At 36.8% G+C, this 16927-nt stretch overlaps 1 protein-coding gene across 11 annotated transcripts in view; it reads right to left on the reverse strand.

Moving 5' to 3' along the window:
* ZMYND11 (zinc finger MYND-type containing 11) overlaps positions 1 to 16927 on the reverse strand; it is a 95420-nt gene that overhangs the window by 77342 nt on the left and 1151 nt on the right. For 8 of the 11 annotated variants that reach the window (XM_036993705.2, XM_036993713.2, XM_036993712.2 and 5 more), the window contains exon 2: positions 10854 to 10988. In XM_036993705.2, coding sequence (XP_036849600.1) covers positions 10854 to 10969 — 116 coding nt within the window. In that variant the 5' untranslated portion in view covers positions 10970 to 10988. Of the gene's footprint in view, positions 1 to 10853; positions 10989 to 15743; positions 15763 to 16927 lie in introns of those variants that run through there. The other 3 variants (XM_073229484.1, XM_036993711.2, XM_073229485.1) reach the window with 3 other exon arrangements.

Below are 16927 nucleotides of genomic sequence, written 5' to 3' on the forward strand. Positions count from 1 at the left end.
AAGGCTAAATTGAATGTCAGACAGTTGCTGTTTTAATACAATACGTAATCACAGGTAGAAGGAAGTGCTTTAAGAGTTCAAAGTTTGCAAGGACACAAATATAAATTCATTAAACATCAAAAGAAACATTGAAAGGTCTAACTAAATTAAGCACTTGGACTTTGACATCAGATAGATCTATATTTCAGATCTGCCACTGACAACTTCGTGTATTAGATGATGTATTCGACCTGCTGATTCTTCATCATCCTCATCAGCAGAATGTGGGTACCGATAACAGACCTGGCAGATTTGTTATGAAAATTAAATGAGATAAATCATATAAAGCAAAGTGCCTGTCACAAAAAAACAACTCAGTGTTCTCAATTATTATAATCTTTCTTCTAACTACTTCTTCAGTTACTGCAACTGAGAATATATTAAGAAACCTTTTCTTGGTGCCTTGTCCCAGCTATGCTGCTTCACCCTATGATCCAAGGAGAGCAAAGATGTATGCCCAACCCTCAACATGCTCATAATCAGCAAAGAAATTAGAAATGTCTTTTAAAGATCATAAAAGGCTGTAATAAATAAGAAAATTGTATTTTATACATATTACTGTGTGAGCCAAGACTAAGGGTTATGGGGTCAGTTATAGTGAGGAATGGACAAATATCTCAAAGGAGATGGTATTTGCATGGATCTTAAGAGAAAGGGTATGTTTTGTCCATTAATGAAGGGAAAATAGAAAATAAAGTAATAGAGTGCTCAGGCAGTTGAGAATAGTCTCATCAGTTGGAACTCTGAGTTGGGAAAGATGAGGCATGAGCAGGAAGAGATGTGAAGGGCTCTGCAAGGAAGCCCTGATCTGGTGTGTGCATTGCATGCACAGCAGGGCAATCAAAAGAGGATCTCAAAAGAACATAATCAGACCCAAAATCTAGAGAAACAACTGATAAAACTTGAGTCTTATGTAGACTCAAAGGTGTCGGGAACAGCTTACTTAATAGGGGGCTGTGACTGGGAAGAGAAGTGTACCTGGCAGACAAGTCCAGGAGGACTGGTGCCCCAGTTAAACTGTGGGAACCGTGGATTTGAGATCCAGTGTGTCTGGAGACCATGCTGAGAGGGCAGCAGGAGACAACGTGGAAGAGAAGGCCAAAGTAGTAATACCTTATACAGGCATTTGGACTTCATGGACAATATAAAAAAGTCTTCCAATCCTGGAATATTTGATTGATTCCAAGACAGTGTTTTGGAAAAACATCTCTGACACCAGTGATGGGAAGACATAGAGAATAAGCAGACAAGGGGCTACCACTGCACAGGCAAGAAACTACAAGGGCTAAAGCCCAGACTCTGATGGGAAAGAGCAGATGGGTTCAAGAGACCTTTAAGAAGAAGAGCATTCCATCTACCCAGGGAGGAAGAAAATGAGTGTATTTTTACAATTTGTGTATTCCAGACCTATTCACTACTCTCCTCTAGCTGCAGGATAAAAACCTCAATGCTGCCAGTGAAGGCCCTCATCCAGCCCCTCTGCGTTGCATCCCCTCTCCTTTAAAGACCTACAACCCCTGCTGTGAGCTCCTCTGCCCCACCAAACTCCACCTGACTTTCAGCACCTTCCATGAGCCCATCCAGACTCTTACCTCAGTGACCCTTTTCACATCTCACTCACATGGGGTTGAGCTATGTTCTGGCCATGATTTCTCTCCTATTATTTGTACTGATGTTTTACTCTCAAATGGTTATTTACACTTCTACGTGCCTTGTCTGTATATTTCCCCCACAGAACTGCCAAACAGAAACCAAATGTGTAAGAATAACTAAACAACAATCCAAACTGAGATAAATGCCATAAAAATTTGGCATACTGGAAAAACTTGCTGGGATACTGTGGATCACAGTTATTCAGAATCAGTTACTTTTCCCATAAGGCTGTTATGATGTAACATAAAATAATAACAGCAACACTGATGAAGTACATCTGCCAATCTGCTACCATTAGAAGATATGTAAGAAAGAATAAATCAATGTAGACTGAAATGCGAATGTAGTTAGTAATTCTGTGGAGAATTCTTGGGATTACATATACAGCATAATATTAACTGGTAGATTTTTTTAAACTAACCTATTTCCGAAGAAGTAACTTAGGCAATGGCCCCTTTCCTCCTCTATACTATATCTAATGAAAGAGTAGAAATTGACACAGACAAAGCAAATCCTTAAGTAAACAGTTCCTGTGGTGTCACAGAATTAAACTGAAATAATAAATATAAATGAAGTGTACCTTGTTGCAACTTCAAAAGCAACCTACACACGAAGAAGACTTACAGTTTGGGCTTATGTCTGTCTGTAGTGACAGGAAGAACTCCAGGAGAACTCAGAAATTTCAATGCCAAACATGTCACAAGAGGTCAGAGGTCACAATTTCTAACTGGGGTTTGACCCTACAGTAAGCAATACATGTAGTTAATTGATGCCCTAATCTTGAAACATTAACTTGAATGGGATTAGTCTACCAATCCAATGTTAGTCTAATCATGCTAGTCACAAATATGATGACCTCTAGAAACACAAAATCAAAGTTACTCAAGGAAGAAAACAAATGTTAATTGCTTTTTCCAGCAGGCAACAAAAGATAATTTCAACTCTACTGCTGATACTAACTAGCCAATAATGCCGGTAGACACCAATATAAAACTAAATTTATTTCAAAAGTATTTCCTCAAATTATCATATAACTGTTCATTGAATACTTAGGAAACTCTAATGCCATGTTATAAACATCCACATTGGATGTGAATAATTTGCTTGGATTACAGAGGAAAAGGAAGTGATATATGTAACATTTTATGGGATATTAAAATATAGGTGACATTTAGAAAAATAACAACAAGTTATGAATCATATTGGAAATCTTCAGGGGTAACAGTTTAAGTCTCACTTCCATTAGCAAATTTGTCATCATGATCCTTGATCTCTTTGTTCCTTGACTTAAAAGTTTTAAAACAAGGACTAACATCATGATCTTAAGTTTAAAAATATGTCATGAATATTTGTTGTATATACTGTTAAGTAATCAGATTATTTCAAAGGTTTAACTTCATACCTATCAAAATTCCATTCCATGAAATTGATGAATTCACATGTGCTACTTAAAATCTGGCATTTAGACTTTAAAATGAAAAGCTGCTCTTGACTACACTTATTTTTCATGTAAACTGACTTATGTATTTTCTTTTTTAGATAAAATGACTTACTTGTTTCAATTTTGTGATAATCAAATATCACAAAAGAGCCTTCAGTTTCTAAAAATGTAAAATGATTTTACTGAAATGCCAAAATGTACTTGTGCTTACTTAGCTCCCAAATGAGGACATCTATGTAATTTTATATTTTCACTAAATCAAATTTAAAAACATGACCTTTTAAATCAAGGGGGCAGCTTAACAATCAAATATCAAACTTAATCCCATACACATATTTTGATTTCAGATCAACTTTTTGTAAAAATACTTTAAACCCCCAAAATAAGAGAACTTGTTAAAGAAGTCTCTCTTAATTATATTTTTAATGACTTTTTAAATGAATCTCAACAGTGGTTTTCTAATTTATACCTTCTTTATTATTTGTTTTTTTAACAGAACACTAGCAGTTAAGAAAAAAAAGGAAGATGGAAAGAAAGTGGCAAAAAAGAGGTAGGACTCGTTTCCTAGGGTAAAGTTTGACACCTAAGAGGGGACTATGCTATGAAACATGAAAGTCAGGCATCATCAAATTAGTTGGAAGAAACGTTTGCAACAGAGAAAAATCTTCCTATTTTGTTAGAGATAAAGAAATTATTTGTTCCTAAATGTTCAATTAACTTTGAGGATCTAAGGCTTCTCCTCATGGAATTTAAAAAATTTGAGCAAAATCTTAATATGCTAATGATCCTGAATTTGAAGTTGGTACTACTACAGATTCTGATTTCTAATGTTATATACAAACATGAAGAACATTCCTTGAATTTGCATCTGCTAAAGGAATTTATGTTGCTTTTACCTCTGCTTTTGGACTTCAAAAAATAAATAGTGCCCTTTAGGAACTTTTTTTTTTTAAGAAAGAATAAATCAATGTAGACTGAAATGAGAATGTAGTTAGTAATTCTGTGGAGAATTCTTGGGATTACATATACAGCATAATATTAACTGGTAGATTTTTTTAAACTAACCTATTTCCGAAGAAGTAACTTAGGCAATGGCCCCTTTCCTCCTCTATACTGGGAAGATGGGTGAGGGAAACAACTGTTAATCTCTCCCAAACTTAGACAGAGCCAAAAGAGTCAACAAACCAATCAAAAAGCCTACCCCTGGAATACAAACAACAAAACTAAATGCTGAGGATCCTCATGAATCCCAAAATTTGGGCAGGTGAGGACAAATCTCCAAGAGCTACAATTCCAATTGGTATTGACATCTGTGTAGCAGAAAGCAGAGGAGCATTAACAGACTATCTAATGAAGCAAAGCATAAGAAGATAAAATAACCAGCAGTCATCAGAAAGCACAGTGGGCCAATGTGAGAAGAGCACTTGAAACTAGATAGGGTTTCACATTCTCCCATTTGCAAGTAATTCATGGTATTTCATGAATTCATGGTCAAGTCTCAAGGGGCTGGAGAATTAATGGGTCCTATGAACACTCAAAACTAATCAGCCAATACTCCCTTCCAGGACAAACCCCTATATTGTAGAGAAATTCCTAGTCATAAAAGTCTCAAACACTACTAGAGTCAGCTCAAAAATATCTTCAGTGTAAGGACAATGGGTACAAAGAAAGAGCAGTGAGGAAAAAGTAAAGAAAAAGCAGGAAATCATTGGAAATATGAGGCCATGTTTTTAGCACCACATGAATATGACATAAAAAGAAATTTACGTCAGTCTAGAAAATCAATCTAGAATAACCATTCTTAACTACCTTGCCCTGATACAAGTTCAGGAACATTGGTTTCACATCATAATGTCTAACATGAAAGGACTGGAGTTGAAGAAGCACAGTAACATCCTCACAATGAATTACCAAGAGATATACCTACAAGACAGATCAACACTAGAACTACTATTCCAAAACACAAGAAAAGACATTATGAAAATTATAGAAGATATTGGAAAGGTACAAATCAGAATTAGAGACTCAGAAATGAAAAAAATCACTTCAGAAGTCTAAACTAGAAGGTACACAAGAGTAAACAAATAGCAGAAAATGTAAATAGAAGTTGCAAAGGAGGTAAATATTAGAAATAAAAAATACACAGCAGCTTTATTCTTAACTGATATAAGATGAAAGCAACGAAGATGTCCTTCAAAGTGAATGGATAAATAAACAAACTGTGATCCATCAAGACAATGGGACATCATTCAGCACTAAAAAGAAATGAGCCATCAAGCCATGAAAAGACACTGAGGAACTTTAAAGCCACATCACTAAGTAAAAGCAGCCAATCACACATACTGTGTGATTCTGACTCTAGGTCATTCTGGAAAAGGCAAAACTATGGAGACAGTAAACAAATCAGTGGTTGCCAGGGGTCAGAGGAGGAAGATATGAGTAGGCAGAACACAGGATTTCAGGGCAGTGAAAATATTCTGCGTGATACTATTATGGTAGGTATGTGTCCTCATACATGTGTCCAAACCTACACATTGGACAACCAAGAGTGACACCTAATGGAAACTATGGATTCTGGGTGATTATGATGTCTCATTGTAGGCCATCCCTGGTAAAAATAAAAATGTACCATCTGATGAACGACACTGATAATAAGGGAGGCCATGAATGTGTCAGGGAAGATGGCACATGGGAAATCTCAGTAACTTTTCCTTAATTTTGTTGTAAACCTAAAACTATTTTTTAAACAAATAGTTAAAAAAAAAAAAGATGACTTCAATAGAAAATTATAAAAAAAGATTGGAAAAAAAGATCAACACAGTATAAAAGAAGAACCCAATTAATAAAAGTAAAGTATGCACATGTATTACACGATATGTAATTTTTAAGTAAAATTTTCTATATTTCAAAGTACATATTAAAGAGACCCAGCATATCCCCGTCCAAAAAAACCTAGAAGGACCAACACTGAGACATATAATCAAATTACTAGACTTCAAAGCAAAAAGACAAAATCACAACTGAAAGACAAACAAGTTATCATCATATTGTTAGCAATGCTTTGGGCCAAAATACATAACATATATAAGAACTCCAAAGAAAGAAAATATAAACTAAGGATTTTATACCCAGCCAAACAGACTTTCAAGTAAGTAAAAGAACTGCAGGGCAACTGCTATTAACACTCTAGAACTACAATTGTTCCCATGAAGTCCTGGGTAAGAATCCACTACCTAGTACAGCCACAATGGAGGATCCTCAAAAAATTAAAGTAGAACTATGATAAGATCCAGCACTCACATGCCTGGAAATATACCCACGGGAAATGAAATCAATACCTAAAAAAAAATCTGCACCCCAATGTTCATGGTACTATTTACAATAGCCAAGACCTAGCAGCAACATAAGTGTCCATGGACAGATGAATGTGTAAAAAAAGAAAAGTGTGTGTATGTATGTATGTATATATAAAAAATGTAATTATTATTTAGCCATAAAAAAGGAAGGAAAGTGTATCACTTTGTGACAATGTGGATGGACCTTGAGGGCATTATGCTAACTGAAGGCAGAAATACTGTAATATATAAACACTATAGGTGAAGTCAGAAAGAGAAATCCAAACACTATATAATTGCACTTATATGCAGAAACTTAAAAAAAAAAAAAAACTCATAGAGATTGGTGGATGCCAGAGGCAGGTTTGTTGGGGAGTGAGCAAAGGGGGTCAAAAGGCACAAACTATCAATTATAAAAAGTTCTGGGGATATAATATACAGCATGTAACCACATGTTAATAATTTTTTAGTTGTACATTGAAAGTTGCTAAGCATAAATCTTAAATGTTTTCATCACAAGATAAAAAATTTGTAACTATGTGAGGCAATGGACGATGGTTCAGTAACCTATTCATCATTTTGCAATACATACATGTATCAGGTCACTATGTTGTACACCTTAAACTAACACAATGTTATACGTCAATTATATCTCAATAAAACTGGGGACAAAGAATGTTAAAAAGTACTGGAGAATGAACTTTAGATACCAACATAAAGCCTAGTGGCAAACATGAACTACATAATTACTTGTAGAAAACTAAATGCCAATTGTAAGGAAGAAAGTATAAGATGTAACTGCTATATTCTCTGACAGTTTAGAATTAGTACAATTGTTTAAAAACAACAGATAAAATAATTTATATGGTTTTCATGAAACACCATTGGTCATAGTATTGGTGCTATTACTGTCAGAGAACTTGATATGTAATGTTGGATGATGGTATTCTCTAAAATGTTATCATTCGTGATGTTCTTAACCATTACTCTTACTATGTAAGAAAGGAGGTAAAGATTTTAGATAGAGGAGTTAAGGAAAACCCAGCAGCCATAAATTCAAGTGGAAAATGCTAATACATATTCATGAGATGTTTATTTCTTTTACAATTATGTTTCTCAGCTCTGTCCTTTAAAAAGCCTAGTAAGAGAGACCAATCTAGTAGCAGTAAGCAGGCTGAGGGCCAGAAAGTCCTCTTAAAATATAATTTCTAAATGAAAGAAACCACAGCCACTTGGAGAAATCATGGTTCCAGATCTGGGAAAGATTGTATGCAAGATGACCCTGAAAAATCCCAGCATATCAGAGAGCAGAAAGGAACTTGAAGAGCCGCATGAAGAGGCTCCAACTGGTCAAAGATGGCAAAATCTGAGCATCAATAAAGATTATGTCAGAAATGGACTGAATTTCAGATGTCACTTAAAAAAACTAACTGGTTACCATTACAGGATGCTATTTTGATTACTCATAAATAAAAGAATAGAATCACATAGTTACTCTACCTTTCTTGATATGAACCTACCAAAGGGTAACCAAACAATGTTTGATATGAAGTCTACGTCCTTACAGAAGTATTCCAGCTCAAAAAGGGAAGGTAAAATCACATTACCACCATGTTGCAATCCTTAATGAATTACTGGATCTCACCACTGTGCATCAAAGTTACTAGGCTCGCCAGATGAGAAACAACAGACACTGTGGCCTCCTGAGAATAGAACACATCGCCCCCCGTATGTATGAGGCTCATCCCAGCCCAGGCCTCTTGGGTCAATGTACAAGAGATGCAATGTCCAGACTGGCTATCAACAAAAGTCAGACTATGGGAAACTACTGAACAAATGAACCACTTCCTTCAATAATAATAAATAGCAAAGAAAAATAACAAAAAAGGATGAGTAAGAAACTATAGATTTTTAAAAAGTGACTCTGAAGAGAAACAAAAACATACAGGAATGAAAAAGAATTACACAGTAATGAAGTAAATGGAAGTAAGCCACAGTGCTTAGGATGTGCCAGGCTTCTAAATAGTATAAAGGAGCCATGACCCCCAAAACCAGAACTTTTAATAAGTAAGTGGCTGAAGCTGTGTAGCTTTTGTTTTTATAATGGAGTCACTCATCAGAATGAAACTTAATGACTACATATGCATTCTTTACAATAACTCTACTACAGCTCCAGTGACTTATGCGATTTGTAAAAATTGAAGATACCTACCTCTGTGTTGAAACTTGGCTGTATCTAAGCAGAGCGACTTGATTTAAAATTAATCTAAGGCTTGAAATATATTTACGTATTTAGAACACAGAATAGGAATATTAGGCTTTAAAGCAAAATTTGTAATTTCCTGTCAAGGTCCAATGGTTCTCCCTAACATACCCCAGCAAGGGTAATGAGAAAGGGAATTAACACTACCAACAAGGCAAGGCACTGGGCTAGGCAATTATATAGATGGCTCCTTCTTGGTGCTAAAGATCTGGCTGGGAAACTTGACATACAGGACTAATGTCATGAAAACACAGGATGCTATGAAGTGTGCCCGTATTAAAAAGGAGGATGGCATGCTCTCAGATGGCATATGGCAGAAGAACATTGGGAACCACTCAACACTTACCCTCTGATTTTCTTATTTTTTCTCTTCACCTTTAGATGAGACTGATAAAGCAATGACTCTTTGGTAGGTAAATAACCAATATTCATCTATAGACCTATGGACCCCTGGCCATGAAGAAAAATAAGCCATGGCACCCATAAGAATGTACTGATGAAGAAAGGAAAGAAGACGATGCTTATCAGCAATCCATAATGCAAAATGAGAAAAGGTATGCAATACTGTTAACTATTTTTTATTGTGTTTTACGAGTACACACACAGATGTATAATCATCAAAAGACATATGCACACACTACCATTGGGATTAGTTCTCTGATTCCCGTATCAGATGGCTGCTACAACCTGACAGCAACCTTGACAGTCAAACAATGTCCATGTCATGCTGGGAGGTTTCCACAGCTCCCTACAGTATGTCCCTAAAGCTTTTAGAGAAAGATGCTATGGGCTACAAAGAATAGCCTGAGACACTGAAATAGCTCAGTCAAGCTGCACTTTAAAAAATTAAATCCAAAGAAATTCCTATCTCCACATTCTTCTATATGTAAACACAACATACATAAAGTATGGCTTTAAAAAAAAATCCAAACCATAGAGAATATGGCTTTTTATTCTTTGAGGGTTTTTAAAAAAAGTTTTTATACCAATATCATCTCACTGTAACTTGTATTTTATAACTTGCCCCAAATTATTTGCTCCATTTAAAAACATAATAAAGTAATTTAAATTTAATTATTATGAACTATTTATTTTATTTTTACTTTCTACATAGGTGTCACATTTTTTTTCTCCTATTAGGTTGCAGGAGCTAGAAGTTGTGCATGAGCAACTTTCAAATAATCAAAGGTACATACATAATTAGATGAACAATCACATCATTCTTTCTATTTCTCTTGTCCCTTTCCTCTTAAGTAACCTTTATAATAATCTTCTCCAAATAGGTAAGGGACAAAAACATATAGAACTCGACTTTGTTACCTATTAATAAGGGCAAATACAAGCATTCAGTTAAAATCATCTGTTTTCCACTTTTACAGATAGCATCTAAAGAATGGATGGGAGAAGTATAAAAAAAAATCTATCTAAATTACTAAAAAATATAATTTAAACATTTTAAAAAGATGAATTCAGCTTTATTCATTTAAAAATACCCAGGGAAACAAAACAAAATTAAGTTCTATTTGAAGATTCCCTATAATTAATATGTAACATGTAAACAGAGTATTCATAAGGTAGTCTAATTTTTTTCTATCCTGCATTATGGTCTAGCAAGATAAACAGCATTGGGAATCAAAATTTTTTTCTTTTTTTAACTAAAGATTCCTTTAACAGAACTTCCAAAATACAGATTTTTAAAAAATCCTTGGTTAGTGGGCTATGAACAAAGATGCCATTTACTGTACATGCTTGCCTTACAATGAAATGCATAACAAATGATACTGTTTTTAGATAGCTTACATGAAAGCAACTGATTAACTAAAAGCCTTCTAATAAAAGCTTTAAAGATTTGTTTCCAAGAATTAAAAATCTAGTTAACTAAAATACTGTAAGTAGTACACACTGATATTTTACTTATATACTATTTTATCATAAAATTTCTAAACGGAAGTTGCTCATGTAGACTTCTCTATCTGTGCTTCTAATAACCATATATAAGAAAAAATGAATGGTATTTTGTAATGTACTGATTAATATAATAAGTAAGTCATTTCGGGACACACCCCCACCCCAAGTTCTATATGAAAATTTTACAGAAATATCGTTGCTTAAATTTACTTACTTTGTGATACGGTCAATGTTAGCAATTTGCTTCTGGTTCCGTATAATCTCAATGGCAGCCCAAAGATGCTGGATAGCTTTTGTATCCGCCTGGCGTCTTTTTGTTAACCGTGCCATGACCTGTTTACTTCTTTAGCTGTAGGAATATACAAAAATATAAGGAAAAAAAGCATGGATTACAAAATGACTTATCAATATAAATGAATAACACTATCAGCACTTGATTACTGGTAATATAGTAAGGCCAACTTTTATTTATTATCATACACATTACCAATCACCTCATGAAAGCTATCATTCACTCCATTACTTCATACAGACTGACATCCAAAGACGAAAAAGTTGAAAAGATCTTCCCAGAAAGGATAAACAGCCACTTTATACCAATATATCAAAAAAATATACATTTACTTAAATTTTATTCTAAAGCAAAGAGCACCTACATATGTGAAACAAATACTAACAGAATTGAAGGGGGAAATAGAATGCAATGCATCCATTTTAGGAGACTTCAACATGCCACTTATTCCAAAGGACAGATCAACCAGACAGAAAATAAGTAAGGAGACAGAGGCACTGAACAACACATTAGAACAGATGGACCTAACAGACATCGACAGAACACTCCATCCAAAAGCGACAGGATACACATTCTTCTCGAATGCACATGAAACATTTTCAAGAATAGATCATACACTAGGTCACAAAAAGAGCCTCAGTAAAGTCAAAAAGATTAAAATTGTACCAACCAGCCTCACAGACCACGAAGGTATGAAACTAGAAATAAATTACACACAAAAAAACAAAAAAGCCACAAATACATAGAGGCTTAAGAACAATAACCAATGGATCAATGACCAAATAAAAACAGAGATCAAGGGGAGCCATCAGGTGAGAAACTGGGGATCAACAGAGGTGAGGCTTAGAACCTCACTCCCCATTTTGAGAGAAATCTTCTGCATCCGTGGATGTTTTGTTGCCCTTGTCTAGCTTGGATTAATACTTAGTCTATAGGCACAGACCTTATCATCTACATTTGCCCTCTTAGAACACTAAATTATGTTTTCTACCTTTATCTTGCATCTACCTACCACTTCAGCATTTTAGTAAAAAAAAAAAAAAATACAGGAGAAATGTGGGATTCACATATAAATCAAATATAAAAATCAAATGGATAATCATATGACTTGACTGTTCATAGTTCATGATGTGTGATCAAAACCGAAAATTTCTGTGATATGACTGCCCTTGCACTGTTCACCACGTAAGAACTTATTCAGTATGTAAGAACATGTTCACCATGTAAGAACTTGTTCGTTATGCTTCAGAAGATTGGAGACTGTTGAGAATTAGGCTTGGGGTGGATTAATGATTGTGCACTGAGTCCCCTATACAGAATTTTATTGTTGTTAACAACCATATGATCAATAAATATGAGACATGCCCTTTCAAAAAAAAAAAAAAAACAAAAAACAGAGATCAAGCAATATATGGAAACAAATGACAACAAAATTCAAGACCTCAAAATCTGTGGGAATAGCAAAGACCATGCTAAGAGGGAAGTATATTGAAATACAGGCCTACCTCAGGAAAGAATCCCAAATGAACAGTCTAAATTCACAATTATTGAAACTGGAAAAAGAACAAGTGAGGACCAAAGTCAGCAGAAGGAGGGGCATAATAAAGATCAGAGAAGAAATAAATAAAATTGAGAAAAATAAAACAATAGAAAAAAAATCAATGAAACCAAGAGCTGGTTCCTTGAGAAAATAAACAAAACAGATAAACCCCTAGCCTGACTTACTAAGAGAAAAACAGAATTTACATACATAAACAGAATCAGAAATGAGAAAGGAAAAATCACTATACAGACACCACAGAAATAAGAAGAATTATTAGAGAATACTATGAAAAATTACATGCTAACAAACTGGATAACTCAGAAGAAATGGACAACTTTCTAGAAAAAGACAACCTTGCAAGCCTGACCCAGGAAGAAACAGAAAATCTGAACAGAGCAATTACCAGCAACAAAATAGAAGTGGTAATCAAAAGCTACCTAAGAACAAAACCCATGGGCCAGATGGCTTCACTGTTGAATTTTATCAAACATTTAGTGAAGACCTAATACCCATCCACCTTTAAGTTTTCCAAAAAAGTAGAAGAGAAGCAAATACTTCCAAACTCATTCAATGAGGCCAGCATCCTTCTAATACTAAAACCAAGCAAAGACACCACAAAAAAAGAAAACTACACATACATATCCCTGATAAACACAGATGCAGAAAGCCTCAACAAAATATTAGCAAACAAAATACAAAAACACATCAAAAAGATCATCCATCATGATCAAGTAGGATTTATTCCAGGGATGCAAAGATGGTGCAATATTAGAAAATCAATCAACATCATATACCACATCAATAAAAAGAAGGACAAAAACCATATGACCATCTCCACAGATGCTGAAAAAGCATTCAACAAAATTCAACATCCATTCATGATGAAAACTCTCAACAAAATGGGTACAGAGGACAAGTACCTCATCATAAAGGCCATATACGACAAACTCACAGTCAACATCATACTTAACAGTGAGAAGCTGAAAGCTTGTCCTTTAAGATCAGGAACAAGACAAGGATGCCCACTCTCCCCACTTGTATTCAACATAGTACTGGAGGTCCTAGCCACAGCAATCAGACAATACAAAGAAATAAAAGGCATCCAGATTGGTAAGGAAGAAGTTAAAACTGTCACTGTTGCAGATGACATGGTATTGTACATAAAAAGAAAAGAATCCACTCCAAAACTATTAGATCTAATATCTGAATTCAGCAAAGTTGCAGGATACAAAATTAATATACAGAAATCTGTAGCATTCCTATACACTAATGATGAACTAGCAGAAAGAGAAATCAGGAAAACAATTCCATTCATAATAGCATCAAAAAGAATAAAATACCTAGGAATAAACCTAACCAAGGAAGTGAAAGACCTATACCCTGAAAACTACAAGACACTCTTAAGAGAAATTAAAGAGGACACTAACAAATGGAAACTCATCCCATGCTCATGGATAGTTAGAATTAATATTGTCAAAATGGCCATCCTGCCTAAAGCAATCTACAGATTCAATGCAATCCCTATCAAAATAGCAATGGCATTCTTCAACAAACAAACAGTTCTAAAATACATATGGAATCATAAAAGATCCCAAGTAGCCAAAGCAACCCTGAGAAGGAAGACTAAAGCTGGGGGGATTATGCTCCCCGACTTCAAACTCTACTACAAAGTGACAGTAATCAAGACAATTTGGTACTGGCACAAGAACAGAACCAAAAACCAATGGAACAGACTAGAGAGTCCAGATATAAACCCAAGTATATATGGTCAATTAATATATGATAAAGGAGCCATGGACATACAATGAGGAAATGACAGCCTCTTCAACAGCTGGTGTTGGCAACCCTGGACAGCTACATGGAAGAGAATGAAACTGGATTATTGTCTAACCCCATACACAAAAGTAAACTCAAAATGGATCAAATATCTGAATGTAAGTCATGAAACCATAAAAGTCTTAGAAGACAAATAGGTAAAAATCTCCTGAATATAAACAAGAGCAACTTCTTCCTGAATGCATCTGTTGTGGCAAGGGGAACAAAAGCAAAAATGAATAAATGAGACTACATCAAGCGAAAAAGCTTCTGTAGAGCAAAGGACACCATCAGCAGATCAAAAAGGCATCCTACAGTATGGGAAAATATACTTATAAATGACATATTGGACAAGGGGTTAACATTCAAAATATATAAAGAACTCAGACACCTCAACAACGAAAAAGCAAATAACCCAATTTTAAAAATGGGCAGAGGATATGAGCAGACAATTCACCAAAGAAGAAATTCAGATGGCCAACAGGCACATGAAAAGATGCTCCACATCGCTAATTATCAGGGAAATGCAAATTAAAACCACAATGAGATATCACCTCACACTAGTTAGGATGGCCAGAATCAAAAAGACTAAGAACAACAAATGCTGGCGTGGATGCAGAGAAAGGGGAACCCTCCTACACTGCTGGTGGTAATGTAAACTAGTTCAACCACTGTGGGAAGCAATATGGAGGTTCCTCAAAAAACTAAAAATAGAAGTACCATTTGACCTGGGAATTCCACTCCTAGGAATTTACCCAAAGAATACAAGTTTTCAGATTGAAAATGACATATGCACCCCTATGTTTATCGCAGCACTATTTACAATAGCCAAGAAATGGAGGCAACCTAAGTGTCTATCAGTAGATGAATGGATAAAGAAGATGTGGTATATATATATATACAATGGAATATTATTCAGCCATAAGAAAACAAATCCTACCATTTGCAGCAACATGGACAGAGCTATAGGGTATTATGCTCAGTGAAATAAGGTAGGCAGAGAAAGACAAGTACCTAATGATCTCACTCATTTGAGGAGTAAAACTGAAGGAACAAAACAAAGGAACAGCAACAGACTCCAGACTCCAAGAAGGGACTAAGGGTTACCAAATGGGAGGGCGGTGGGGAGGGAAAAGGGGATTAAGAGGTAATATGATTAGTGTACTGGTACGGGGGGCATCATGGGGAAGAGAGTGTAGCACAGAGTAGACAAGTAGTGACTCTGTAGCATCTCACTACACTGATGGACAGTGACTGCAATGGGGTATGGGGTGGACATGATAATATGGGTCAATGTAATAACCACATTGTTTTTCATGTGAAACCTTCATAAGACTATATAAATAATACCTTAATTTAAAAAGTGTATATAAAAAAATATAAATAAATAAAACCCAGGAAGCTAGGAAGATTCTTAACATACTCTTTGGCAAACAGACAATAACTCAGCCCACCTTGGAGGCAGGGCTGGCAGTCTTGATTGTTATGCTCCCAGACCAGGAAGATGCTATCCTGGGAAGGAATCAGAGCAGTAAATCTCTTGTGTTAAGGTAATTTTGCAGAATTACCAGGAGGACTGATAATTAAAGAGACTTAATGTCTCATCAAAGATGAACATTTTGACAGCACTTGAGTCTACATCCCTAGCCCTTTTTCACATTCCTGAAAATCTTTAACCGCCTATACAATGACAGACCCTAAACCCTTAGGCTTTCCTCCCTCTGAGGTCGCCTGCACTTTACAACTGCGTAGCCTTAAACTTTTTCTCAACCTCTAGGAACGCCTCTTCTATGAGGTAGCCCACACTACCCTTTCTCCGAGTGTGCACTTTCTCTCTTTAAATAAAACTTAAACCTTTCAGGGCGTCTCTCTTCCCTGAAGTCACCCACACTTTTTCTCTCTTTAAGTAACTTTAAATAAAACTTACTCTGCTTCAAAAAATAACATAAAGGAGATGAAGTGGATGCTGTACTTTCCGCCTCCCAATAGACAAGAGGATTAAGTTATTTTTCAGAAGGCGCTCCCTCACAGGACACGCTTACTGTGGGACTCAGAACACAGGGAGAGGCGGCCCGGTGGACCCAGGGCCCAAACCTCAGGGAGCCCGATGATCCCCTGAGACTCCGACCGAAGCAGAGCCCTTCAACCTCCAGGCACCGTCGCGAACTCTAGCTACCTGGGCACCTGCTTGGGCACCCCACCTCTGCGCTGCCCAGACGGGGGCGGCTGTGACCGACCCTCAGGCAGTCCCAGGAGCCCGGGAGGACCTGTGGAGTAGGCGGAGGCCACGCTGCCGCCGGGCCCCAGCCCCGAGGGGCGCGGGCCGAGCCGAGCTCAGGTCCTGGGACCGCCCTGCCCAGCGGCGGCCGTCGTCCCAGACAACGAGCCGCGCGGGCAAACGCCGCCACCCTCCCCACACTCTCTGGGCCGCGACCCCACAGCCCCCCGACCCGCCGCCGCTGGCCCCGAGTCCGGGCCGCGCGCGACGGGCCGGCCCGGCGGGCAGCGCTCACTCGACTCCCCGGCTTCCCTGCCCGAGCAGGCCCGGCGCAGTCCTCCCGCTCCGGGCCCGCCCAAGGCGAGGAGGTGCGGCGGGGCCCCCGCCGGCCCACCGGCCCGCCGCACACAAAGCTCCGCA

Source organism: Manis javanica, chromosome 2, assembly GCF_040802235.1.
Source record: "Manis javanica isolate MJ-LG chromosome 2, MJ_LKY, whole genome shotgun sequence".
Classification (NCBI taxonomy): domain Eukaryota; kingdom Metazoa; phylum Chordata; class Mammalia; order Pholidota; family Manidae; genus Manis; species Manis javanica.